At 52.2% G+C, this 20431-nt stretch overlaps 1 protein-coding gene across 1 annotated transcript in view; it reads left to right on the forward strand.

Annotated features, from left to right (window-relative positions):
* Positions 1-20431, forward strand: part of SRRM3 (serine/arginine repetitive matrix 3) — an 81141-nt gene that overhangs the window by 30760 nt on the left and 29950 nt on the right. The window contains exons 2-3 of the mRNA XM_025379349.1: positions 3494-3765; positions 16529-16630. Coding sequence (XP_025235134.1) covers positions 3533-3765; positions 16529-16630 — 335 coding nt within the window. The 5' untranslated portion in view covers positions 3494-3532. The remainder of the gene's footprint in view (positions 1-3493; positions 3766-16528; positions 16631-20431) is intronic.

The raw sequence follows: 20431 nt of genomic DNA on the forward strand, positions 1-20431 counted from the left end.
GAGATCGAGACCATCCTGGCTAACACAGTGAAACCTCGTCTCTACTAAAAAATACAAAAAACTAGCCAGGCGAGGTGACGGGCGCCTGTAGTCCCAGCTACTCGGGAGGCTGAGGCAGGAGAATGGCCTGAACCCGGGAGGCGGAGCTTGCAGTGGGCTGAGATCCGGCCACTGCACTCCAGCCTGGGCGACAGAGCCAGACTCCATCTCAAAAAAAAAAAAAAAAAAGTGTGGACAAAAGATGCAGAAGCACAAAGAGGGAATGACTCATCCTTGCTGGAAGAGCGGAAGACTTCCCATAGGAGGTGATTTTTGGGCTGGGCCCTGAAGGATGAGTTGAAGTTCCCTAGGTGAAGAACAGGACTCCAGCGGAGGGGAAACACATAGGCAAAGGCACAAAGGAGGAAGTAAAAGCACGCCTTTGGGGGATGAGGACCAAGGCTAAGGGGCTGGGTGTTGGTTGCAGGACGGGGTGCAGCATGGGATGAAGTTGCAAGATAGCATTAGACAGAATGCAAAGGGGTCTTGCAGGCTGCATCCAGGGCCATGCCATGTATTCCTCTATCTTGCCTCCTGTTGTCACTGTCTTTGTTCAGCCTGGGCGCATTGAGCTTCACATGCACTAGGCACTTAGCTGGAGCTAGGAATTGAAAGCTAAGTTGCCCTCAGCCCAGGGGGAGCCAGACCTGGGAACCCACAGCAACAACAGCAAAAGCTCTGGGAGGTAAGGCCAGGAGAGGTGGCTCATGCCTGTAATCCCAGCACTTTGGGAGGGCAGATCACCTGAGGTCAGGAGTTCAAGACCAGCCTGGCCAACATGGTGAAACCCCATTTCTACTAAAAATACAAAAAGTAGCCAGGTAAGGTGGCAGGCACCTATAATTCCAGCTACTCAGGAGGCTGAGGTGGGAGAATCACTTGAACCCAGGAGGTGGAGGTTGCAGTGAGCCAAGATTGCACCACTGCACTCCAGCCTGGGTGACAGAGTGAGACCCCATCTCAAAAAAAAAAAAAAAAAAAAAAAAAAAGAGCTCTGGGAGGCTGACACCAGCCAGAGGGGAAAGAAAGGCTTCCAAAAGGTGATGATGCCTATCAGCAGTGACTTTGAGGACAACTAAGAATGAAGAGTGTCCCAGGAAAGGGCCTGGAGCCAAGAGAGGTGGAGGAGGATGTGTGTGGTGGGGAGTGGTGGAGATGGAGCTGGACCAGGAGGCAGGGCCATGTTGTGGCTTTAAGCCAAGGTGACAAGAGTCACGGGAGGCTGCTAACCAGGGCATGACATGGTCTTATTTGCTCCTGGACCCATCTGCCAAGTTGCCAATGGAGGATGAAGGTCTGAGAGCAGGGAGGCCAGGCAACCACAGTGAGGCAGTGGACCTGCGTGGAGGAAGGAGCTTGGGTCCAGGTGGTAACAGGGGAGGAGAGGAAGTGGATAAATGTGGGAGATGTTGAGAAGAGGGGATGGGGCTGGACGCGGTGGCTCTTGCCTGTAATCTCAGTACTTTGGGAGGCTGAGGTGGAAGGATCGTTTGAAGCCAGGAGTTCAAGACCAGCCTGGGCAAAATAGCAAGACCTTGACTCTACAAATCAAAAAAATTATTTTGTTTTAATTAGCTGGGTATGGTGGCACATGCCTGTAGTTACAGCTACTCGGGAGACTGAGGTGGGAGGCTATCGCTTGAGCTCAGGAGTTCAAGGCTGCAGTGAGCTATGACTGTGCTACTGCACTCCAGTCTGGGTGACAGAGTGAGACCCTGTCTCAAAAAATGAACAAAGAAGAGGGGATGAGGGACCTGACTTGATGACAGGTGAACTGTTGTGGGTCAGGGCAATAGGGGTATCCAAGCTCCACACATGTCCCTGGCTCAGATGACCAACAGATAGAGGGGTCACCCATAAGCCAAGCCCTGCAGTTGAGGTGGGTGGGGAGCAGGGCTCTGTTTGAGGCATGGGGTGGGTGATGCTTGTAGAATGTCCCAGGAAAACCCCTGGTGGAACTGGGGTATAGGGCTGGTCTAGGGACAGAGGTGGGAAGCTAGCAGGTGTGAGAGTGGAAAAGAGGGGTTAGAAGAACAGCTTTGGTCTCTAAGCCCCCCAGACACTCCCCTCTCCAGAAGACTCTGGCAGATGCTCCCAGGAACAGGTGGAAATCAGAGGCTCAGAGAGGGGTAGTGACATCTTCAGGGTCACACAGCAAGGAGTGGAAAAACGCAGCCTAGAACCCATGCACTTGGGACTCGGGGAAGGACATATGAGAAGAGCTTATGTTTTCATCACCATTGTTGCCTGCTGTCACTCTGTCCCCTTCAGAGCCTCCAGTAGCTGTCACAGTCCCTCTCTCTTCTCTGCCTTCCAGTTTCTGTAGCTCTGAACACTCCCACCCCCATCCCATCACTCTGAGGCCAGAGACGGGAGGGTGTGTTGGGGGAGAAGTGTCACAGGGAAGGCCTGATCCAAGATGTCCAGGCATACCCAATCCCTTCTTTTCCTCCCTCCCTCCTTCCTTTCCCTCCCTCCCACCCCACTCCCTGGGAATGAGGCCTCCCTGTTGCTTAGCAACTAGCAGAGCCTTGGAGAAAGGAAATGGAAATAGCTCAGGAGGTGCCTCCCCTCTGTTAAGATAGAAGTCCTTGGAGTATGTGTGAGCGGGCTTGTGTGTGTGTGTGTGTGTGCGCGCGTGTGTGTGTCTGCTCTACTTTGGAGGGCCTAGCATGGAGTCAGAGATTCTTAGCTCCAAGCCAAGTTGACTCCCACCCCACCCTGAGCCTACAGGAGGACGTGGCTGCCTGGAAAGCTAGTCAGTGTCAGCCTTGGTCACATCGCCAGAAGCAGCGTTTCCAGAACAAAGGAGGGGAGAGTCCTGTAGGCCTAATCTGGGTGAGCCCGGCTTATCTGGAATGTCGGCTTTGGAGAAGTTGGCCAGATCAAACAGAGAGCTAAAATCTGCCTCTGGGGTGGGAATGGGGTAGGCTTTCATCTTCCCCTCTGTGCTGGCTGCCCTGGGAGCAGACTGGGAGGTAGGAACACATGGAATGTAATCTGTGTCCCACTGGACAGAGCCAGGACAGTGGGCCTGGTGTGTGTGTAAACGGTTTCAACTGAGCCTAAAGGAGAAGTATGACTGGGGAGTTAATGATGTGTGCAAGTGGGCGCTGGGATGTCTGGCCCAAGCATCCATGTAAGCCAGAAAGGATTATCCTCGGTAGTTCCTGGAGGTGACACGATTCCCAGCCAATGGCTTTTAGAGGCCATCCAGTCTGGCCTGCATCCGCCCACCTTACAGATGGGAAAAAGCCCAGATTCCAACCCACTCGTGCCCTGAGGTGTGACCCAAAGGTGCAAACCAGCCGTCTGTCTCCCTCTGCACCAGAAAAGGAAGCGGATTAGAGCCATGAGTGGGCCCTTAAATCTCCAGGATTAACTCGAGCAGAGAGGAGCTTAGCAGGTGGCCAAGAAGTGACCATCCCGCCTCGTGTCTGTGTCTGTCCCTCAGGGCCAGCGGCCCAGGCCAGCGGCTCCGGGGCCAGCCACGATGTCCTCCACCGTGAACAACGGGGCGGCCAGCATGCCCTCCCCACCCGACGCCGCGAACGGCTTCCCGCAGCCCAGCGCCTCCTCGGGGGCCTGGCCGCGGGTTGAGGAGGAGCTGCGTACCGCGGAGCCAGGCCTGGTGAAACGCGCGCACCGCGAGATCCTGGACCACGAGCGCAAGCGGCGCGTGGAGCTCAAGTGCATGGAGCTGCAGGAGATGATGGAGGAGCAGGGGTGAGCGGGCCGTGGGGCGGGGCTGGGGTGGGGAGATAGGCGGGGCGAGGGCGGGAGGAGGGAGTGATGCTGCTCGTGGGCGTGGCGAACGTCGTGGGCGGGGAGAAGGGCGGGGCTAGGGACTATTAGGGCAGAGTCGGGCGACCGTGGGAACCCACGAGCCTTGTCCAGACAAGAGGCCAGAGTCCAGACCAATTGGGGTGAAGCCATTGCAAGTCCAGCTCATCTTTCATTTGTGTATTAGGTTGTTGCGAAAGTAATCGCCATTACTTTTAATGGCAAAAACCGGCCAGGCCTAGTGGCTCACACCTGTGATTCCAGCACTTTGAAAGGCCGAGGCGAGCGGATTATTTGAGGTCAGGAATTCGAGACCAGCCTGGCTAACATGGTGAAACCTCGTCTCTATGAAAAATACAAAAAAAATATTTAGCCGGGCGCGGTGACTCACACCTGTATTCCCAGCACTTTGGGAGGCCTAGGAGGGTGGATCATGAGGTCAAGAGTTTGAGACCAGCCTGACCGACATGGTGAAACTTTGTCTCTACTAAAAATACAAAAATTAGCCAGGCTTGGTGACGCGTGCCTGTAATCCCAGCTACTCGGGAAGCGGAGGCAGGAGAATCACTTGAACCCGGGAGGCAGAGGTTGCAGTGAGCCGAGATTGGGCCACTGCACTCCAGCCTGGGCAACAGATCGAGACTCCCTCTCAAAAAAAAAAAGAAAGAAAGAAAGAAAGAAAGAAACTAGTGGGCTGGCTGCTGAAGGAGTCAAAGTCAGGAGCAGTGGCTGCCCATCAGACTGTCAGTGAGCTGAGAAATCAGAAACTCCCCACACAGGAGGGCTAGAGCCTCGAGCCACATGGGGCCAGACACAGCCTGTGTCCTGCGGTCCTTCCAAGTCACACCTTTGTCTGTCCACCCCAGGCCTCCTGGGCTCCCTTAGACAGGGGCCACCATCTCTGAGGAGCTTAGGAAGACCCCCAGGCTTAGGCAGAGACAGTGAGTTGCTGAAGGCCAACTGGAAGGTGGGGGGCCAAGGCGGGGGCCAAGGTGGAACCAGGATGAAGAGTCCTGCTGGCTGCCAGGCAGGGCTGCTTGTAGGGAGAAGAAGGGGTAATGGGGACCTGGTGCTCACCTCACCCAGAGGACCAGGTAGTGGGCAGGAGGCCCCTTGCAGAGAGGGATAGATGTATGGATGGCAGGATGCTGAGGACACACAGAAAGGAGATTCCAGCTGGCAAGGGAACATGTTGATGAGCTGTGGGTACCAGAGGAGAGAATGAGACCCCAAGGGGCAGGGGCAAGAAGGGGCGAGGTGGGGAGCATCTCCTACAGTGAGAACCTCAGGTCGTGAATTAAATCTGTGAATCCAGCCAGATACGGTGGCTCACGCCTGTAATCCCAGCAATTTGGGAGGCCGAGATGGGCAGATCACTTGAAGTCAGGAGATCGAGACCAGCCTGGCCAACATGCTGAAACCCCATCTCTATAACACACACACACAAAAGCGGGGTGTGGTGGCTCACGCCTGTAATCGTAGCACTATGGGAGGACAAGGCAGGCGGATCATGAGGTCAGGAGATAGAGATCATCCTGGCTAACACAGTGAAACCCCATCTCCACTAAAAATACAAAAAATTAGCCGGGCGTGGTGGCATGCACCTGTAGTCCCAGCTACTCAGGAGGCTGAGGCAGGAGAATCACTTGAACCTGGAGGCGGAAGTTGCAGTGAGCTGAGATCATGCCACTGCACTCCAACCTGGGTGACAGAGCAAGACTCCATCTCAAAAAATAAATAAATAAATAAATAAAAATCATCTGGGCATGGTGGTGAGTGCCTGTAATCCCAGCTACTCGGGAGGCTGAGGCAGGAGAATCACTTGAACCTGGGAGGCAGAGGTTGCAGTGAGTCAAGATCGCGCCATTGCACTCCAGCCTGGGTGACAGCGCAAGACTCCATCTCAAAAACAAAACAAAAACAAACAAATCCTGCAATTTCTGCCAAATTCTGTCTGGAGAGTCGAGGAGGGAGGGGAGTGTGGGCAGAGGACAAGAGGGTTGACAGGGACGGACGAGGTGTCCCCTGCACTTTCCTGCTCCTCCTCCTCCCAGAACTCCACCCCCTTGATGAACCCATCCCCATCCTGAGCCCCTCTCCCCTCACTAAGTCCCCTCCTCTTCTCTGTACTTTCCCATCCTGAAAGCCCTCCCCTTCAAATACCCCCACCATTTCAAGGAACCTTCCCTTACTGAGCCCCTCCCCAAGCAAAAGGTGATGGCATTTGTCCTTGTCCTGGGTGTTAGACCCCCAGCATCAAGGATCCCTGCTTCCCTGGGAAGCACCCACTATGTCCCCACTTGCTCAGTCAGGACCCCTTCCCCCACCCAAGCTCTCACTTGAGGTGGTCCTTATCCTGGAGCCACCCCCAAAAATCCAGGTCTTGGGTGACCCTCCGCCTGCCCTCCCCATCTGCAGCAGGCATTTGATCATGGCAGGACAGGCATTCTGCGACTCCCAAATCCAGGCTTCTGGCTCTATCTTGACCTTGACAAGCCACGGTTTACTCACCTGGAAAATAGGGGCACCTGTGTTCCGGAGCTGTTCTGAGAGTCTTCCGTTGAAGACACACGTGGGACTGCCCTGCCCCCAGCCCGTCCCCACAAAGTGTCCAATAAACACCAGGCGCCCCTGCTCTTTTATCAAATCGAGTCATTAATATCCATTTCTAGAAACACTGGTTCGGTCGCGTTTATTTACTGGGTTCTCGGGCATTTGACAAATATTCACATCAGTCACAGGAACACACACTCTTTGGCCCCATTAAAAAGCAATCCTTTTCCTCAGTATTGATGGCTGGCTGGCTAATCCACTGGAGATTGATGGCGTACTTGGAGTCACCTTCCCAGACAGCCTTGGCTTGCAGTCTGCAATCACCGCGGGGCGGGACGGAGCCTCCAGCCTTTCTGATGTGATGCTCCCACCCGGCCCCCGGCATCCTCCCTGCAACCCTATTTATCTTCTTGCCATGCCTCTTTTCTTTTTTTTTTTTGAGATGGAATCCCACTCTGTCGCCCAGGCTGGAGTGCAGTGGCACGATCTCTGCTCACTGCAACCTCTGCCTCCTGGGTTCAAGTGATTTTCCTGTCTCAGCCTCCTGAGTAGCTGGGATTACAGGTGTATGCCACCATGCCTGGCTAATTTTTATATTTTTAGCAGAGACGGGGTTTCACCATATTGGTCAGGCTGGTCCTGAAATCCTGACCTCGTGAGCCACCCGCCTCGGCCTCCCAAAGTGCTGGGATCAAAGGCGTGAGCCACGGCACCCAACCAATTTTTGTATTTTTAGTAGACAGGGTTTTACCATGTTCGCCACGCTAGTCTTGAACTCCTGACCTCAAGTGAGCCAGCTGCCTCAGCTTCCCAAAGTGCTGAGATTACAAGGGTGAGCCACTGTGCCCAGATGCCATGCCTCTTCTTGTAAGGACGTGGGTGAGGTGACAGAGCACAGCTCCATTCCTAGCTAGTTTTGGAACCTTTTTTTTTTTTTTTTTGAGATGGAGTTTCACTCTTGTTGCCCAAGCAGGAGTGCAATGGCATGATCTCTACTCGTTGCAGCCTCTGCCTCCTGGTTCAAGTGATTCTCCTGCCTCAGCCTCCCGAGTAGCTGGGACTACAGGCATGTGCCACCACACTCAGCTAATTTTTTGTGTTTTTAGTAGAAACAGGATTTCACCATGTCGGCCAGGCTGGTCTCGAACTGACCTCAGATGATCTGCCAGCCTCAGCCTCCCAAAGTGCTGGGATTACAGGCATGAGCCACTGTGCCCGGCCTAGGCTTGGAGCTTTGAGTCCTCCCCTCTCCCTGTTCTGTTTGCTCATCTAAAATGGGAATAAAAAGGCTACCATCCCAGTCATTGTGGCTCATGCCTGTAATCCCAGCACTTTGGGAGGCTGAGGAGGGAGGATCACTTGAGCCCAGGAGTTTGAGACCAGCCTGGGCAACATAGTGAGCCCACCTGTTCCCCATCTACAAAAAAATTTTTTTTTTTAATTAGCCAGGTGTGGTGGCACATGCCTGTGTTCCCAGCTACTCAGAAGGCTAAGGTGAGAGGATTACTTCAGCCTGAGAAGTCGAGGCTACAGCAAGCTATGATTGCACCACTGCACTCCAGACTGGGTGGCAGAGCAAGACCCCGTCTAAAAACAAAAAACAAAAACAAAACAAAACAAAACAAAACAAAAGGTCGCTGTCTGGCCTAATGCAGGAACTCATGCCGGTAATCCCAGTACTTTGGGATACTAAGACAGGAGGTTTTCTTGAGGCCAGGAGGCCTGGGCAACATAGGAAGACCCTGCCTCTACCAAAAAATAAACAATTGCCGGGCGCAGTGGCTCACACCGGTAATCCCAGCACTTTGGGAGGCCGAGGCAGGTGGATCACCTGAGGTTAGGAGTTCGAGACCAGCCTGGCCAACATGGTGAAACCCTGTCTCTACTAAAAATACAAAACAATTAGCCAGTCGTGGTGGTGGATGCCTGTAATCCTGGCTACTCTGGAGGCTGAGGCAGGAGAATTGCTTGAACCCAGGAGATGGAGGTTGCAGTAAGCTGAAATTGCGCCATTGCACTCCAGCCTGGGCAACAAGAGCAAAACTCCGTCTCAAAAATAAATAAATAAATAAATAAATAAATAAATAAATAATAATTAGCTGAGCATAGTGGCACACTCCTGTAATCCCAGCACTTTGGGAGGCTGGCGTGGGAGAATCGCTTGAGGCCAAGAGTTTGAGACCAGCCTGTGTAACATAGCAGGACTCCATCTCTACTTTAAAAAATATAAAAATGACAAATAAAAAGGCCACCATGCCTCTCAAAGCTCTGGTGCAGAAAATGATTATCTAGGAAGCACTGGGTCTGGGCACAGACAGACAAAATTAAACATTTTTCACTCTGAGGAACTCTTAAAATTCTGTGTCCCCTCACCCCACTCCTGTCCCAGAGAGTGACCCAGGAATCCCCAAAGCCACAGTGCATTTGGCATGCCCTTCCCTTATGGCCCATGGAGTGGCATGAGGACTAAGGGAGCCAGACTGGCTGGGGGAGCACCTGGGCCAAGAGGCTGGGGATCCTGGGACAGACATCACTGCCCCATTACTCTTCCCCCATCCACACACAAGCCCTTGACTTTTTTTTTTTTGAGACGGAGTCTCGCTCTGTCACCCAGGCTGGAGTGCAATGGCACCATCTTGGCTCACTGCAACCTCCGCCTCCCGGGTCCAAGTGATACTCCTGCCTCAGTCTCCAAAGTAGCTGGGATTACAGGCATATGCCACCATGCCCAGCTAATTTTGTATTTTTAGTAGAGAGGGGGTTTCACCATGTTGGTCAGTCTGGTTGCAAACACCTCAAGTGATCTGCCCGTCTAGGCCTCCCAAAGTGCTGGAATTACAGATGTGAGCCACTATGCCCGGCCTAGAAGCCCTTGACTTTGAGTCTGAGGCTTTGGCCATGCTAGCCAGCCTTCCTGCATGGCCCTAGGCTGGCCGGCTCTGCCGCCTCCACAGGGAGCGAGGGGTTTGGGTAGCAGCCTTCCCTTATCCCAGCCTTTGCCTCCAGGCAGAACAGAGAGAGAAGAGGCCCAGGTGATTCTCGGAGCTGGTGCCATGCCGACTGGCAGGGGTCTCATGTGGAAAAGGGCAGGGAGCCTGGGATGACTGTACACTCTGTCCCCACTGCCTTGGGACAGATAAGCTTCAGTTGCTACTATTTATTTACTTATTTATTTTTGAGATGGAGTCTCGCTCTGTCGTGCAGGCTGGAGTACAGTGGTGTGATCTCAGCTTACTGCAACCTCTGCCTCCTGGGTTCAAGTGATTCTCCTGCTTCAACCTCCCGAGTAGCTGGGACTACAGGCATGTACCACCACGCCCAGCTGATTTGTGTATTTTTAGCAGACACAAGGTTTCATCATGTTTGCCAGGCTAGGGTCAAATTCCTGACCTCAAGTGATCCACCCATCTTGGCCTCCCAAAGTGCTGGGATTACAGGCATGAGTCACCGTGTCTGGCCAGTTGCTACCATTTATTGAGCACCTACTATATGCCAGGCACTGTGCAAAGTGATGTAAATACATCACATCTGTGTTAGTCCACTTTGCATTGCTCTAAAGGAATACCTGAGGCTGGGTAACTTATCAAGAAAAGAAGTTTACTTGGCTCACGGTTCTAGAGGCTTGTACAGAAGCATGGTGCCGGCATCCAACTGGCTTCTGACGAGGCCTCAGGAAGCTTTTAGTCATGGTGGAGAAGAAGGGGAGCCAGCATGTCACATGGCAACAGAGGGAGAAAGGGAGAGGAGAGATACCCCAGACTCCTTAAAACAATCAGTTCTTTCCTAAACTAATAGAGCAACAGTCACCAACCTTTTCGGCACTAGATACCAGTTTTGCGGAAGAAGTTTTTTCTGGCTGTAATCCCAGCACTTTGGGAGGCCGAGGTGGGTGGATCACCTGAGGTCGGGAGTTTGAGACCAGCCTGACCAACATGGAGAAACTCTGTCTGTAGTAAAAATACAAAAATTAGCCTGGTGTGGTGGCGGAGGCCTGTAGTCCCAGCCACTTGGGACGCTGAGGCAGGAGAATCGCTTGAACCTGGGAGATGGAGGTTGTGGTGAGCCGAGATTGTGCCATTGCGCTCCAGCCTGGGCAACAAGAGTGAAACTCCATTTCAAAAAAAAACAAAAAAAAAAGAAAATTTTTCCATGGACTGGGGGTGCGGGGGATGGTTTCAGGATGATTCGAGCACATTGCATTTATTGTGCAGTTTATTTCTGTTATTATTAGATTGTAGTATGTGATGAAATAATTCTATAACTCACTGTCATGTGGAGTCCATGGGAGCCCTGAGCTTGTTTACCTGCAGCTAGACAGTCCCTTCTGGGGGTGATGGGAGACAGTGACAGATCATCAGGCATTAGATTCTCATAAGGAGCGTGCAACCTACATCCCTCGCATGTGCAGTTCACAACAGCGTTCCCACTCCTCTGAGAATCTAATGCCACCACTGATCTGACGGGAGGCGGAGCTCAGGCAGTAATGGGAGTGATGTGGAGCGGCTGTAAATACAGGTGAAGCTTTGCTCCCTTGCCCACTGCTCACCTCCTGCTGTGTGGCCCAGTTCCTAATAGGCCACAGAGTGGTACCCCCACCTGGGGTATTAGGGACCCCTGTAATAGAGTGAGAACTCACTCATGACCACAGGGAGGGCACCAAGCCGTTCTTGAGGGATCCGCCCCCATGACCCAAACACCTCCCACCAGACCCCACCCCCAACACTGAGGATCACATTCCAACATGAGATTGGGAAGGGACTAATATCCAGATAACTAATATCCAGATGACAACCTTGAAAGGTGGGTCGTGTGCCCATTTCACAGATGTGGAAGCTAAGACTGGGAGAAGCGTATGGACTTGCCCAAGGTCACAGAACTGGGAAGTGGGAGGTGCCAGGATTCAAAAGCAGGACTGTTGGGCTCCTCTGTCTATCCGTCATCACTGTCCCAAGTGGCTCAGCTGAGAAGATTGACTCCAAGAGATATGAGGGGAAAGGACACTCAGAGGTGGTGGTCACGCTTGAGACCAATCACCAGGTGTCATCCTTGAGTCCCCAGCTTCTCCCAACAAGATGCCCTGGGGCATAGAGGGACCCTCCCCAGGCCTCTGAGTTGGTTCAATCCAGCAGCCCATCCCTAACAGAGAGGTGTGGGAGTTCATCAACTTGTCTCCGACCCGCTGACTCCAGGATGAGCCCCAGCCCTGCATATGTGCTGCCGCAAGTCTCCATGAAACCTATTTGTGCCAATTTCCTACCCTTCCATGTGCCAAAGACCCCCAGGAAAGGGGGCTTGGACCCTGGCCTGAAGCCACCCCCCCGCACCCCCGCCCCCCACCAAGCAGCTGGGGAATGACCCAGCCTCACCCTTAGGCCATCTCCTCCCCAAACCCACCTGGCCCAGGGGTCCATGCCAGTCTCTGTCTCCCTCCCTGGGGCCTGTAAGTTAGGGACTAAGCAGTGTTGAAGGGCCTGTGCTGTGTTTGTCTCTGTGCTGGTGACAGTGACAAGCTAGTCTCTGGAAGAGAAGGTGATGTGGGAGCAATTGCTCTCTGCCTCTGCTGGGGGGGTGGGGCACTGCTCTTTCTTCCTGGGTGCCAGGCTCTGCACTGCCCAACTCACATGCCCAGACAAAGGACCTCCAGGTGAATGCCCGAGCCTGAGGGCCACACAGGGACTGAGGTGGACACTGAGGAGCCAGCGCCCTGAACTTGGTGGAGCTGGTTAGTAGCATCAGTGCAGGGTGGCCTGAGCCATGAGGGGATAGGGGGTTAGAAGAAAAGCCCCCCACCCCTACCAGGCCAGGACCCATCCCTCCCCATGGTGAGCAACACAGCAGGCTGAACCTGCACAGACTCCGACCCTAGCTGGGGGTCAGGGGACACCTGCTTAAGAAGTAGGTGGTGGCTGGGCACAGTGGAACATGTCTGTAATCCCAGCACTTTGGGAGGCCGAGGTGGGTGGATTACTTGAGGTCAGGAGTTCGAGACCAGCCTAGCCAATGTGTTGAAACCCTGTCTCTACTAAAAATACAAAAATTAACTGGGCATGGTGGCGGTTGCCTGTAGTCCCAGCTGCTGGGGAAGCTGAGGAGGAGAATTGCTTGAACCTGGGAGGCAGAGGTTGCAGTGAGCTGAGATTGTGCCACTGCACTCCAGCCTCGGTGACAGAGCAAGACTCCATCTCAAAAAAAAAAAAAAGAAGAAGTTGGTGGTGCTTCTTACCCAACCAGACTCCCTGACTCAACCAATTGGTCCCCAAGTCCCATCCCCCTGACTCAACCAATTGGTTCCCAAGCCATCTCCCTCCTAGATGGCATTTTGTCCATTTCTCCCCTTTCATCCTCAAGACCTCTCTCCCTGCTCTGGCTTTACTGTCTCCTTCTGAACCCCTGCGGTAGCACAATACCGGCTTTCTGCCTCCAGTTCCCTCTTCTCCAGCCACAAATTCACCAGAGCCATCTTTTCAAAAGGAAAATCCAATCTTAAAACTCTCCATGCCTCTCCATCACCAGTCACTCATTTAGCACAAATTTCTGGATGCCACAATGTGAAAGGCATGGTGCCAGGTGCTGGGACTGCCCCTGGGAACCAGACAAGGCCCCTGCCCGCAGCAAACTCCAGGCCAGTGTTGGATACAGACCAGCCAACAGATAATTACTGGAGCCTGAACCACCTGCCAGGAGTTGGGATGAACGGGTTGCTATGGAAATGCAAACGCTAGCATTGAACCTGAAACGGGGGGAGGCATCCATCTTACTGTAAACATCCAAGGAGTCAAATCTTTGCCATGATTATTTCCACAGGGTGAACCTGGAAGTTAATTTATGAATCAAAGCATGTGTTCATTTTTTAAAAAGGCTTTTGAAGATACTTGTCAAATTGCTATCCCGCAAATATTTGTTGAAGGAGCAGAGGGAAGGAGGGAGTAGAGAGATGGGATCTCTGAAAGGAAAAAACAAAACATACCATTTTCATGGATGGCTGAGTGGGGAGGGCTGGACCCATGCTGCCACCATGTCTTTTTTTTTTTATGTCTTCTTTTTTAATTTTTTTAAAATTATTTTTTAAAACTTTGCTGGGTCCGAAAAAATTTTTAAATAATTTTTTAAAAAGTTTAATATACATAGTAGTTATACATATTTATAGGGTACATGAGATGTTTTGATACAAGCATGCAATGTGAAATAAGCACATCATGGAGGAGGAAGTATCCATCCCCTCCAGCATTTATCCTTTGAGTTACAAATAATCCAACTACATTCTTTAAGTTATTCAAAAATATACAATTAAGTTATTATTCACTGTAGTCACCCTGTTGGGCTATCCAATAGTAGGTGTTTTGTTGTTGTTGTTGTTGTTTGTCTTTGTTTTTGTTTTATTGTTTTTTTAGATGGAGTCTCACTCCGTTACCCAGGCTGGAGTGTGGTGGTGCAATCTCAGCTCTCCACAATCGCCACCTCCCGGGTTCAAGCGATTCTCCTGCCTCAGCCTCCTGGGTAGCTGGGATTACGGGGTGTGCACCACCACACCCAGCTAATTTTTTATATTTTTGGTAGAGACGGGTTTTCACCATGGTAGCCAGGCTGGTCTTGAACTCCTGACCTCAGGTGATCTGCCCACCTCCGCCTCCCAAAGTGCTGGGATTACAGACGTGAGTCACTGCACCTGGCCAGTAAGTCTTATTCATTCTATTTTTTTTTTTTTTTTTTTTGAGACGGAGTCTCGCTGTGTCTCCCAGGCTGGAGTGCAGTGGCGTGATCTCAGCTCACTGCAAGCTCCGCCCCCCGGGTTCACGCCATTCTCCCGCCTCAGCCTCCCAAGTAGCTGAGACTACAGGCGCCCGCCACCACGCCCGGCTAGTTTTTTGTATTTTTAGTAGAGACGGGGTTTCACCATGTTAGCCAGGATAGTCTCGATCTCCTGACCTCGTGATCCACCCGCCTCGGCCTCCCAAAGTGCTGGGATTACAGGCTTGAGCCACCGCGCCCGGCCTCTATTTTTTTGATATCCATTAATCATCCCTACCTCCCCCTCACCATGTTCTTTGTCCAAGACAATGACCTACAGCCCAGGGAGAGCAGAGAGAAAGGTCTGGGGCCTTTAGTTGTTATCATTTGTTGGGCACCTACTCTATGCCAGGCACTGTGCAAAGTGCTATAAGGGCATCACCACCATGAATCCTCTGACAATCTTGAAAGGCAGGTTGTGCTCCCATTTCACAGATGTAGAAGCTAAGGCTAGAAAAGTTGTATAGTGGCTGGGTGTAGTGGCTCACGCCTGTAATCCCAGCACTTTGGGAGTCTAAGCTGGGCGGATCATCTGAGGTCAGGAGTTCATGACCAGCCTGGCCAACATGGTGAAACCCCATCTCTACTAAAAATACAAAAATTAGCTGGGCATGGTGGCAGGCGCCTGTAATCCCAGCTGTTTGGGTGGCTGAGGCAGGAGAATCACTTGAACCCAGGAGGTGGAGGTTGCAGTGAGCCGAGATCGCACCACTGCACTCCAGCCCAGGCGACAGAGCGAAACTCCACCTCAAAAAATAAAAATTTTTAAAAAAAAAGAGAGAGAGAGAAAAGAAAAGTTGTATAGGTGTACACAAGTGTATAGAAGTGTTGGGTTGAAACAACTCAGAGGCCTACGGAGGGTCCCTCCATGCCCTGGGCATCTCACTAGGAGAAGCTGGGGACCCCAGGGTGACATCTGGCTACTGGACAAAGAGGCCTCAAGTGTGACCACAACCTCTGAGCATCCCCTGCTCTCATATTTTTCTAGGTCAAGCCTCTTAGCTGAGCCACGGGGGCCAGTGATGAAAAGGAGAGCCCAAAGAGTACAGCAGTCCTGTTTTTGAATCCTGGCACCTGCCATTTCCCAGCTCTGTGAGGTTGGGCAAGTCAATTCACTTTGCCTTACCTTCTATGTCTGTGAAATGGGAATGTGACCTGCCTTTCGAGGTTGTCAGAGGATCCCTTCAGTAACAGCTGCTGGACACCTGCTATGTGCCAGGCACAGGGCCAGGGCTGCATGATCAAAGACCTCCAGGGGCAGTGTGGACACAGGCTGGAGGGAGAGACCCCAGAGGAACTGGAAGGCCAGGTAGCGGCTGTCATGGAGGAGCAGTGAGAGAGAATGACCACTGACCCCAGGAGTGGGAGCAGGGATGAGGAGTAGATAACAGCACTTTGGTCCTTAGACTGAGACTGGGCTTATAGTGAGAGGAGAAGGGGAGTAGAGACGTCAGGGACTTCCATTTGAGGCCCAGATATCAGCCATCCCCTACCCCAAGCCAGCAGCAAAAAGAAGCAATGAAACTCCCCCTTGCCCCCCGACAACCCCCCCACAAGCCACTTGGCAGCCTTACTCTTGCAGAAATGGGGGTGCTTTGAGGACCGCCCAGGGCTGTATAAGGATCGGATGTCACGGAGGCCAGCAGAAAAGGCTGTGTATGTCTCAAAGCCAAAATTCTCACTCATCCCCTAAAATTCTTGAAAGAGCCACTGCAGTCTGGATGTGGGAGGGAGGACTGCCCTGGGGATGGAGGAGGGTACAGAGGAGGGGCTCAGCTTCACCTGAGGGGCGAAGGGGTCACCTCTCCCCACCTCTGGGAACAAGTTTTCCTTTTGTCTGTTTGTTATTTGGTTAGTTGATTGAGCTGGTGCACAATGTTTTGTTGCTGCTGTTGTTTGCTTTTTGAGACGGAGTCTCTGGGTCGCCTAGGCTGGTGTGCAGTGGCATGATCTTGGCTCACTGCAACCTCTGCCTCCTGGGTTCAAGGGATTCTCCTACCTCAGCCTCCTGAGTAGCTGGGATTTACAGGCGCCCACCACCCCACCCGGCTAATTTTTGTATTTTTCGTAGAGATAGGGGTTTGCCACGTTGGCCAGGCTGGTTTTGCACTCCTGAGCTCAGGTGATCTGCCTGCCTTGGACACCCAAAGAGCTGGGATTACAGGCGAGAGCCACTGCACCCAGCCAGGCTTGTGTACAATGAACTTGAGCTTCCTCAGTACTCTGTGACCTTGGACAGGTTATTGCAAGCTGGAGTGTGTGCTTGTGACCCAGGGGTTGGGGGGAACTGGGCTGAGTGGGGGGGCAGGAAAGAGGGAACCAAATTCAGGAGACCAGCCCCTTCACCCTCTCTGTGCCCCCACAGGTATTCGGAGGAGGAGATTCGGCAGAAAGTGGGGACATTCCGGCAGATGCTGATGGAGAAGGAGGGAGTGCTCACCAGGGAGGACCGGCCTGGGGGCCACATGTGAGTGCTTACCTGTATGCGGATGGGGGAGAGGGGGTGCAGGCTCAGGCAGCAGCTGGGTACTAGAGGGGCCTGTCCAGGTGCTCCCTCAGGTGGCTTGGTCTGGTTGGGGCTCAGGTGAGGGGATGGAGAGGAAGAAGAGAAGGAGGAGGAGAGGAGGGCATGAACTCTGCCCACTGGAAATGTTGGCCTGGCCCAGGGACATCTGGACATCACCGACACCCGACAGCCTCCTCCTACCCACCCTGGGTCCTACCTATGGCTCAGCAGTGGGAGGGGTGGGGGAGGCAGCCCAGATCTCAGCTCAGGGGATTCTGAGCTGCAAATTGGAAGACTTCAGATATGCCCTGAGCCCAACATTGTCTCTGGCTGACAAAGTGACCCCAGGCAAGCCCTAATGATTCCCTCCTATAGAAATGAAATTTGGGCAGGGTACAGTGGCTCAAGCCTGTAATCCCAGTACTTTGGGAGGCCAAGTCAGGCAGATCACTTGAGGTCAGGAGTTCGAGACCAGCCTGGCCAACATGTCAAACCCTGTCTCTACTAAAAATAGAAAAATTATCTGGGCATGGTGGTGCACGCCTGTAATCCTAGCTACTTGGGAGGCTGAGGCAGAAGAATTGCTTGAACCCAGAAGGCAGAGGTTTCAGTGAACCAAGATCCTGCCACTGTACTCCATCCTGGTCAACAGAGTGAGATTCCATCTCAAAAAATAAAACAGAATAAAATAAAATTCGGAGGCCGGGCACGGTGGCTTAAGCCTGTAATCCCAGCACTTTGGGAGGCCGAGACGGGCGGATCATGAGGTCAGGAGATCGAGACCATCCTGGCTAACACGGTGAAACCCCATCTCTACTAAAAAATACAAAAAACTAGCTGGGCGAGGTGGCGGGTGCCTGTAGTCCCAGCTACTCAGGAGGCTGAGGCAGGAGAATGGCGTGAACCCGGGGGGCGGAACTTGCAGTGAGCTGAGATCTGGCCACTGCACTCCAGCCTGGGCGACAGAGCGAGACTCCATTTCAAAAAAAGTAAAAATAAAAATAAATAAATAAATAAAATAAAATAAAATAAAATTCGGAGTAAGCACACACTCTGGGAAGTAAGAGCCCACACACCAAATCCCACTGCTACCATGACCAATGACTTGGTGGATAAAGAGGGTGTAAGGCTGGGCATGGTGGCTCATGCCTGTAATCCCAGTACTTTGGGAGGCCAGGGTGGGAGGATTGCTTGAGCTCAGGAGTTTGAGACCACCCTGAGCAACATGGTGAAACTCAGTCTCTACAAAAGACACAAAAATTAGCTGGGCATGGTGGCGCAGGCCTGTAATCCCAGCTACTCAGGAAGCTGAGGCATGAGAATCACTTGGGAGGCGAAGGTTGCAATGAGCTGCGCCACTGCACTCCAGCCTGGATGACAGAGCGTGACTCTGTCTAAAAAAAAAAAAAAAAGGTGTATGGCTTTGCTGAGGTCACACCTCTGCCTCCTGTCACAGGATAGGAGGAACACCGGTTTGCTCTGGGTCTCTGGGTGGGCCTTGGATCAAACAGGCAAGTTATAGTAAGGCAAATATTGTCTCAGATCAGAGGCGAACTGTGAACCACTCAAAACCATACAAACACTGGAGGAGGCTGCATTACGAGGGTGGGCACAGCCTGTGCCTGGGAGTGTCCAGCTATGGCTGGCCGAGCTCCATGCCTGGCAGGCACCGTGTGCTCAGGGAGTGCTGCTGAATCCACTCAGATGGGCCTTCCCCTTGTTCACCCTCAGTTGCCCCGCCCAGCACCAACATCTCATGTTTCTCTGGCTAGAAGTGAAATTGGCTGGGGTATGTGGTGCATGCCTGTAATCCCAGCTATTTGGGAGGCTGAGGCCGGAGAATCACTTGAACCCAGGAGGCAGAGGTTGCAGTGAGCCGAGACCGCCCCACTGCACTCCAGCCTGGGCGACAGAGTGAGACTCCGTCTCAAAAAATAATAATAATAAAATAATAAAAAAAAATCTTAGCCTACATGCAGGAATGGGTAAAAGTCTCTTAAACAAAAATGGAGTTAATTATATTCATTAATTTGCTGTTCTGCTATCCCAGCAGAGCTTCTGAGTGATTCTCATGTTGCAGTCATCTTTATTTATTTATTTATTTATTTTTATTTTTGAGACAGGGTTTTGCTCTGTTGCCCAGACTGGAGTGCAGTGGCATAATCTCAGGTCACTGCAACCTCCATCTCCCGGGTTCAAACTATTCTCCTGCCTCAGCCTTCTGAGTAGCTGGGATTACAGGTGCATGCCACCACGGCCCGGCTAATTTTTGGGTTTTTTTGGAGATGGAGTTTTACTCTTATCGCTCAGGCTAGAGTGCAGTGGTGTAATCTCAGCTCACTGCAACCTCCACCCCCCGGGTTCAAGCAATTCTGCCTCAGCCTCCTGAGTAGCTGGGATTACAGGTGCCCACCACCACACCCCACTAATTTTTCTGTATTTTTAGTAGAGACGGGGTTTTGCCATGTCGGCCAGTCTGGCCTCGAACTCGTGACCTCAGGTGATCGACCCACATCGGCCTCCCAAAGTGCTGGGATTACAGGTGTGAGCCACCACGCCCGGCCTTAGTCATCGTAAAGGCTGGCAGCGCTGTAGGAACCGACAGACCTCAGTGGGAAATAGGGAAACCCTTCTTGCAGACTTTCTGTATTGCTGGGTAGTGAGGGGTAAAGTATTTCCCACCTTACCCCACTTAATCCTCATCTCTCTGGCCAGAGTAGGAGGAAAACAGAAACAGAGGCAGGCTCTGGGTGATGAAGCAAGACTCCATCTCATAAATAAATAAATAAGATTAATACATGTAAAGTGCTCATCGCACCTGGCGCCTGGGTCAGTAATTATCATAATATGGACTGTGTCATATTGTTACCCCGCAGTCTGAGAAGCAAAGGAAAAAGCTCGAGACCGGATCCATCTCTGTTTCTATCATCACTACCCCCACCCAGGGCCCCTGGCAGGCCTGGCAGCCTGGCTAAGTGATGAGCAAGAGGATCACTTGAGGCCAGGAGTTCGAGACCAGCCTGGCCAACATGGTGAAACTCTACTAAAAATACAGTAGTTAGCTGTGCATGGTGGTGGGCACCTGTAATTCCAGTTACTCAGGAGGCTGAGGCAGGAGAATGGCTTGAACCCAGGAGGTGGAAGTTGTTGCAGTGAGCCAAGATCGCGCCACTGCATTCCAGCCTGGGTGACAGAGCAAGACTCTATCTCAAATAAATAAATAAATAGCATTAAAGAACATTGTTCTTGGCCAGGCACGGTGGCTCACGCCTGTAATCCCAGCACTTTGGGAGATTGAGGCGGGTGGATCACCTGAGGTTGGGAATTTGAGACCAGCCTGACCAACATGGAGAAACCTCATCTCTACTAAAAATACAAAATTAACTGGGCGTGGTGGCACATGCCTGTCATCCCAGCTACTGGGGAGGCTGAGGAAGGAGAATCGCTTGAACCTGGGAGGCGGAGGTTGCAGTGAGCCAAGATCGTGCCACTGCACTCCAGCCTGGGCAACAAGAGTGAAACTCTGTTTCAAAAACAAACAAACAAACAAAAAACAAAAAAACATTGTTCTTAGTGATAGTATCATCTAGGAGAAGCAGGATAGGAGAGTCTAGGATTCTAACCCTGGGAGATCCCACACAGCACAAAGCCAGTAAAGGAAGCCTCAGCCCAGGTCCATGTTTATCCCTGGGACTCTCGGGACAGGCTGTATCAGAAGTGTCCAAGACCTTGTGTCTGCTCCTCTACTCTGTGCTCATTTTT

The sequence above is a fragment of the Theropithecus gelada genome, chromosome 3 (assembly GCF_003255815.1).
Source record: "Theropithecus gelada isolate Dixy chromosome 3, Tgel_1.0, whole genome shotgun sequence".
NCBI classification, from domain to species: domain Eukaryota; kingdom Metazoa; phylum Chordata; class Mammalia; order Primates; family Cercopithecidae; genus Theropithecus; species Theropithecus gelada.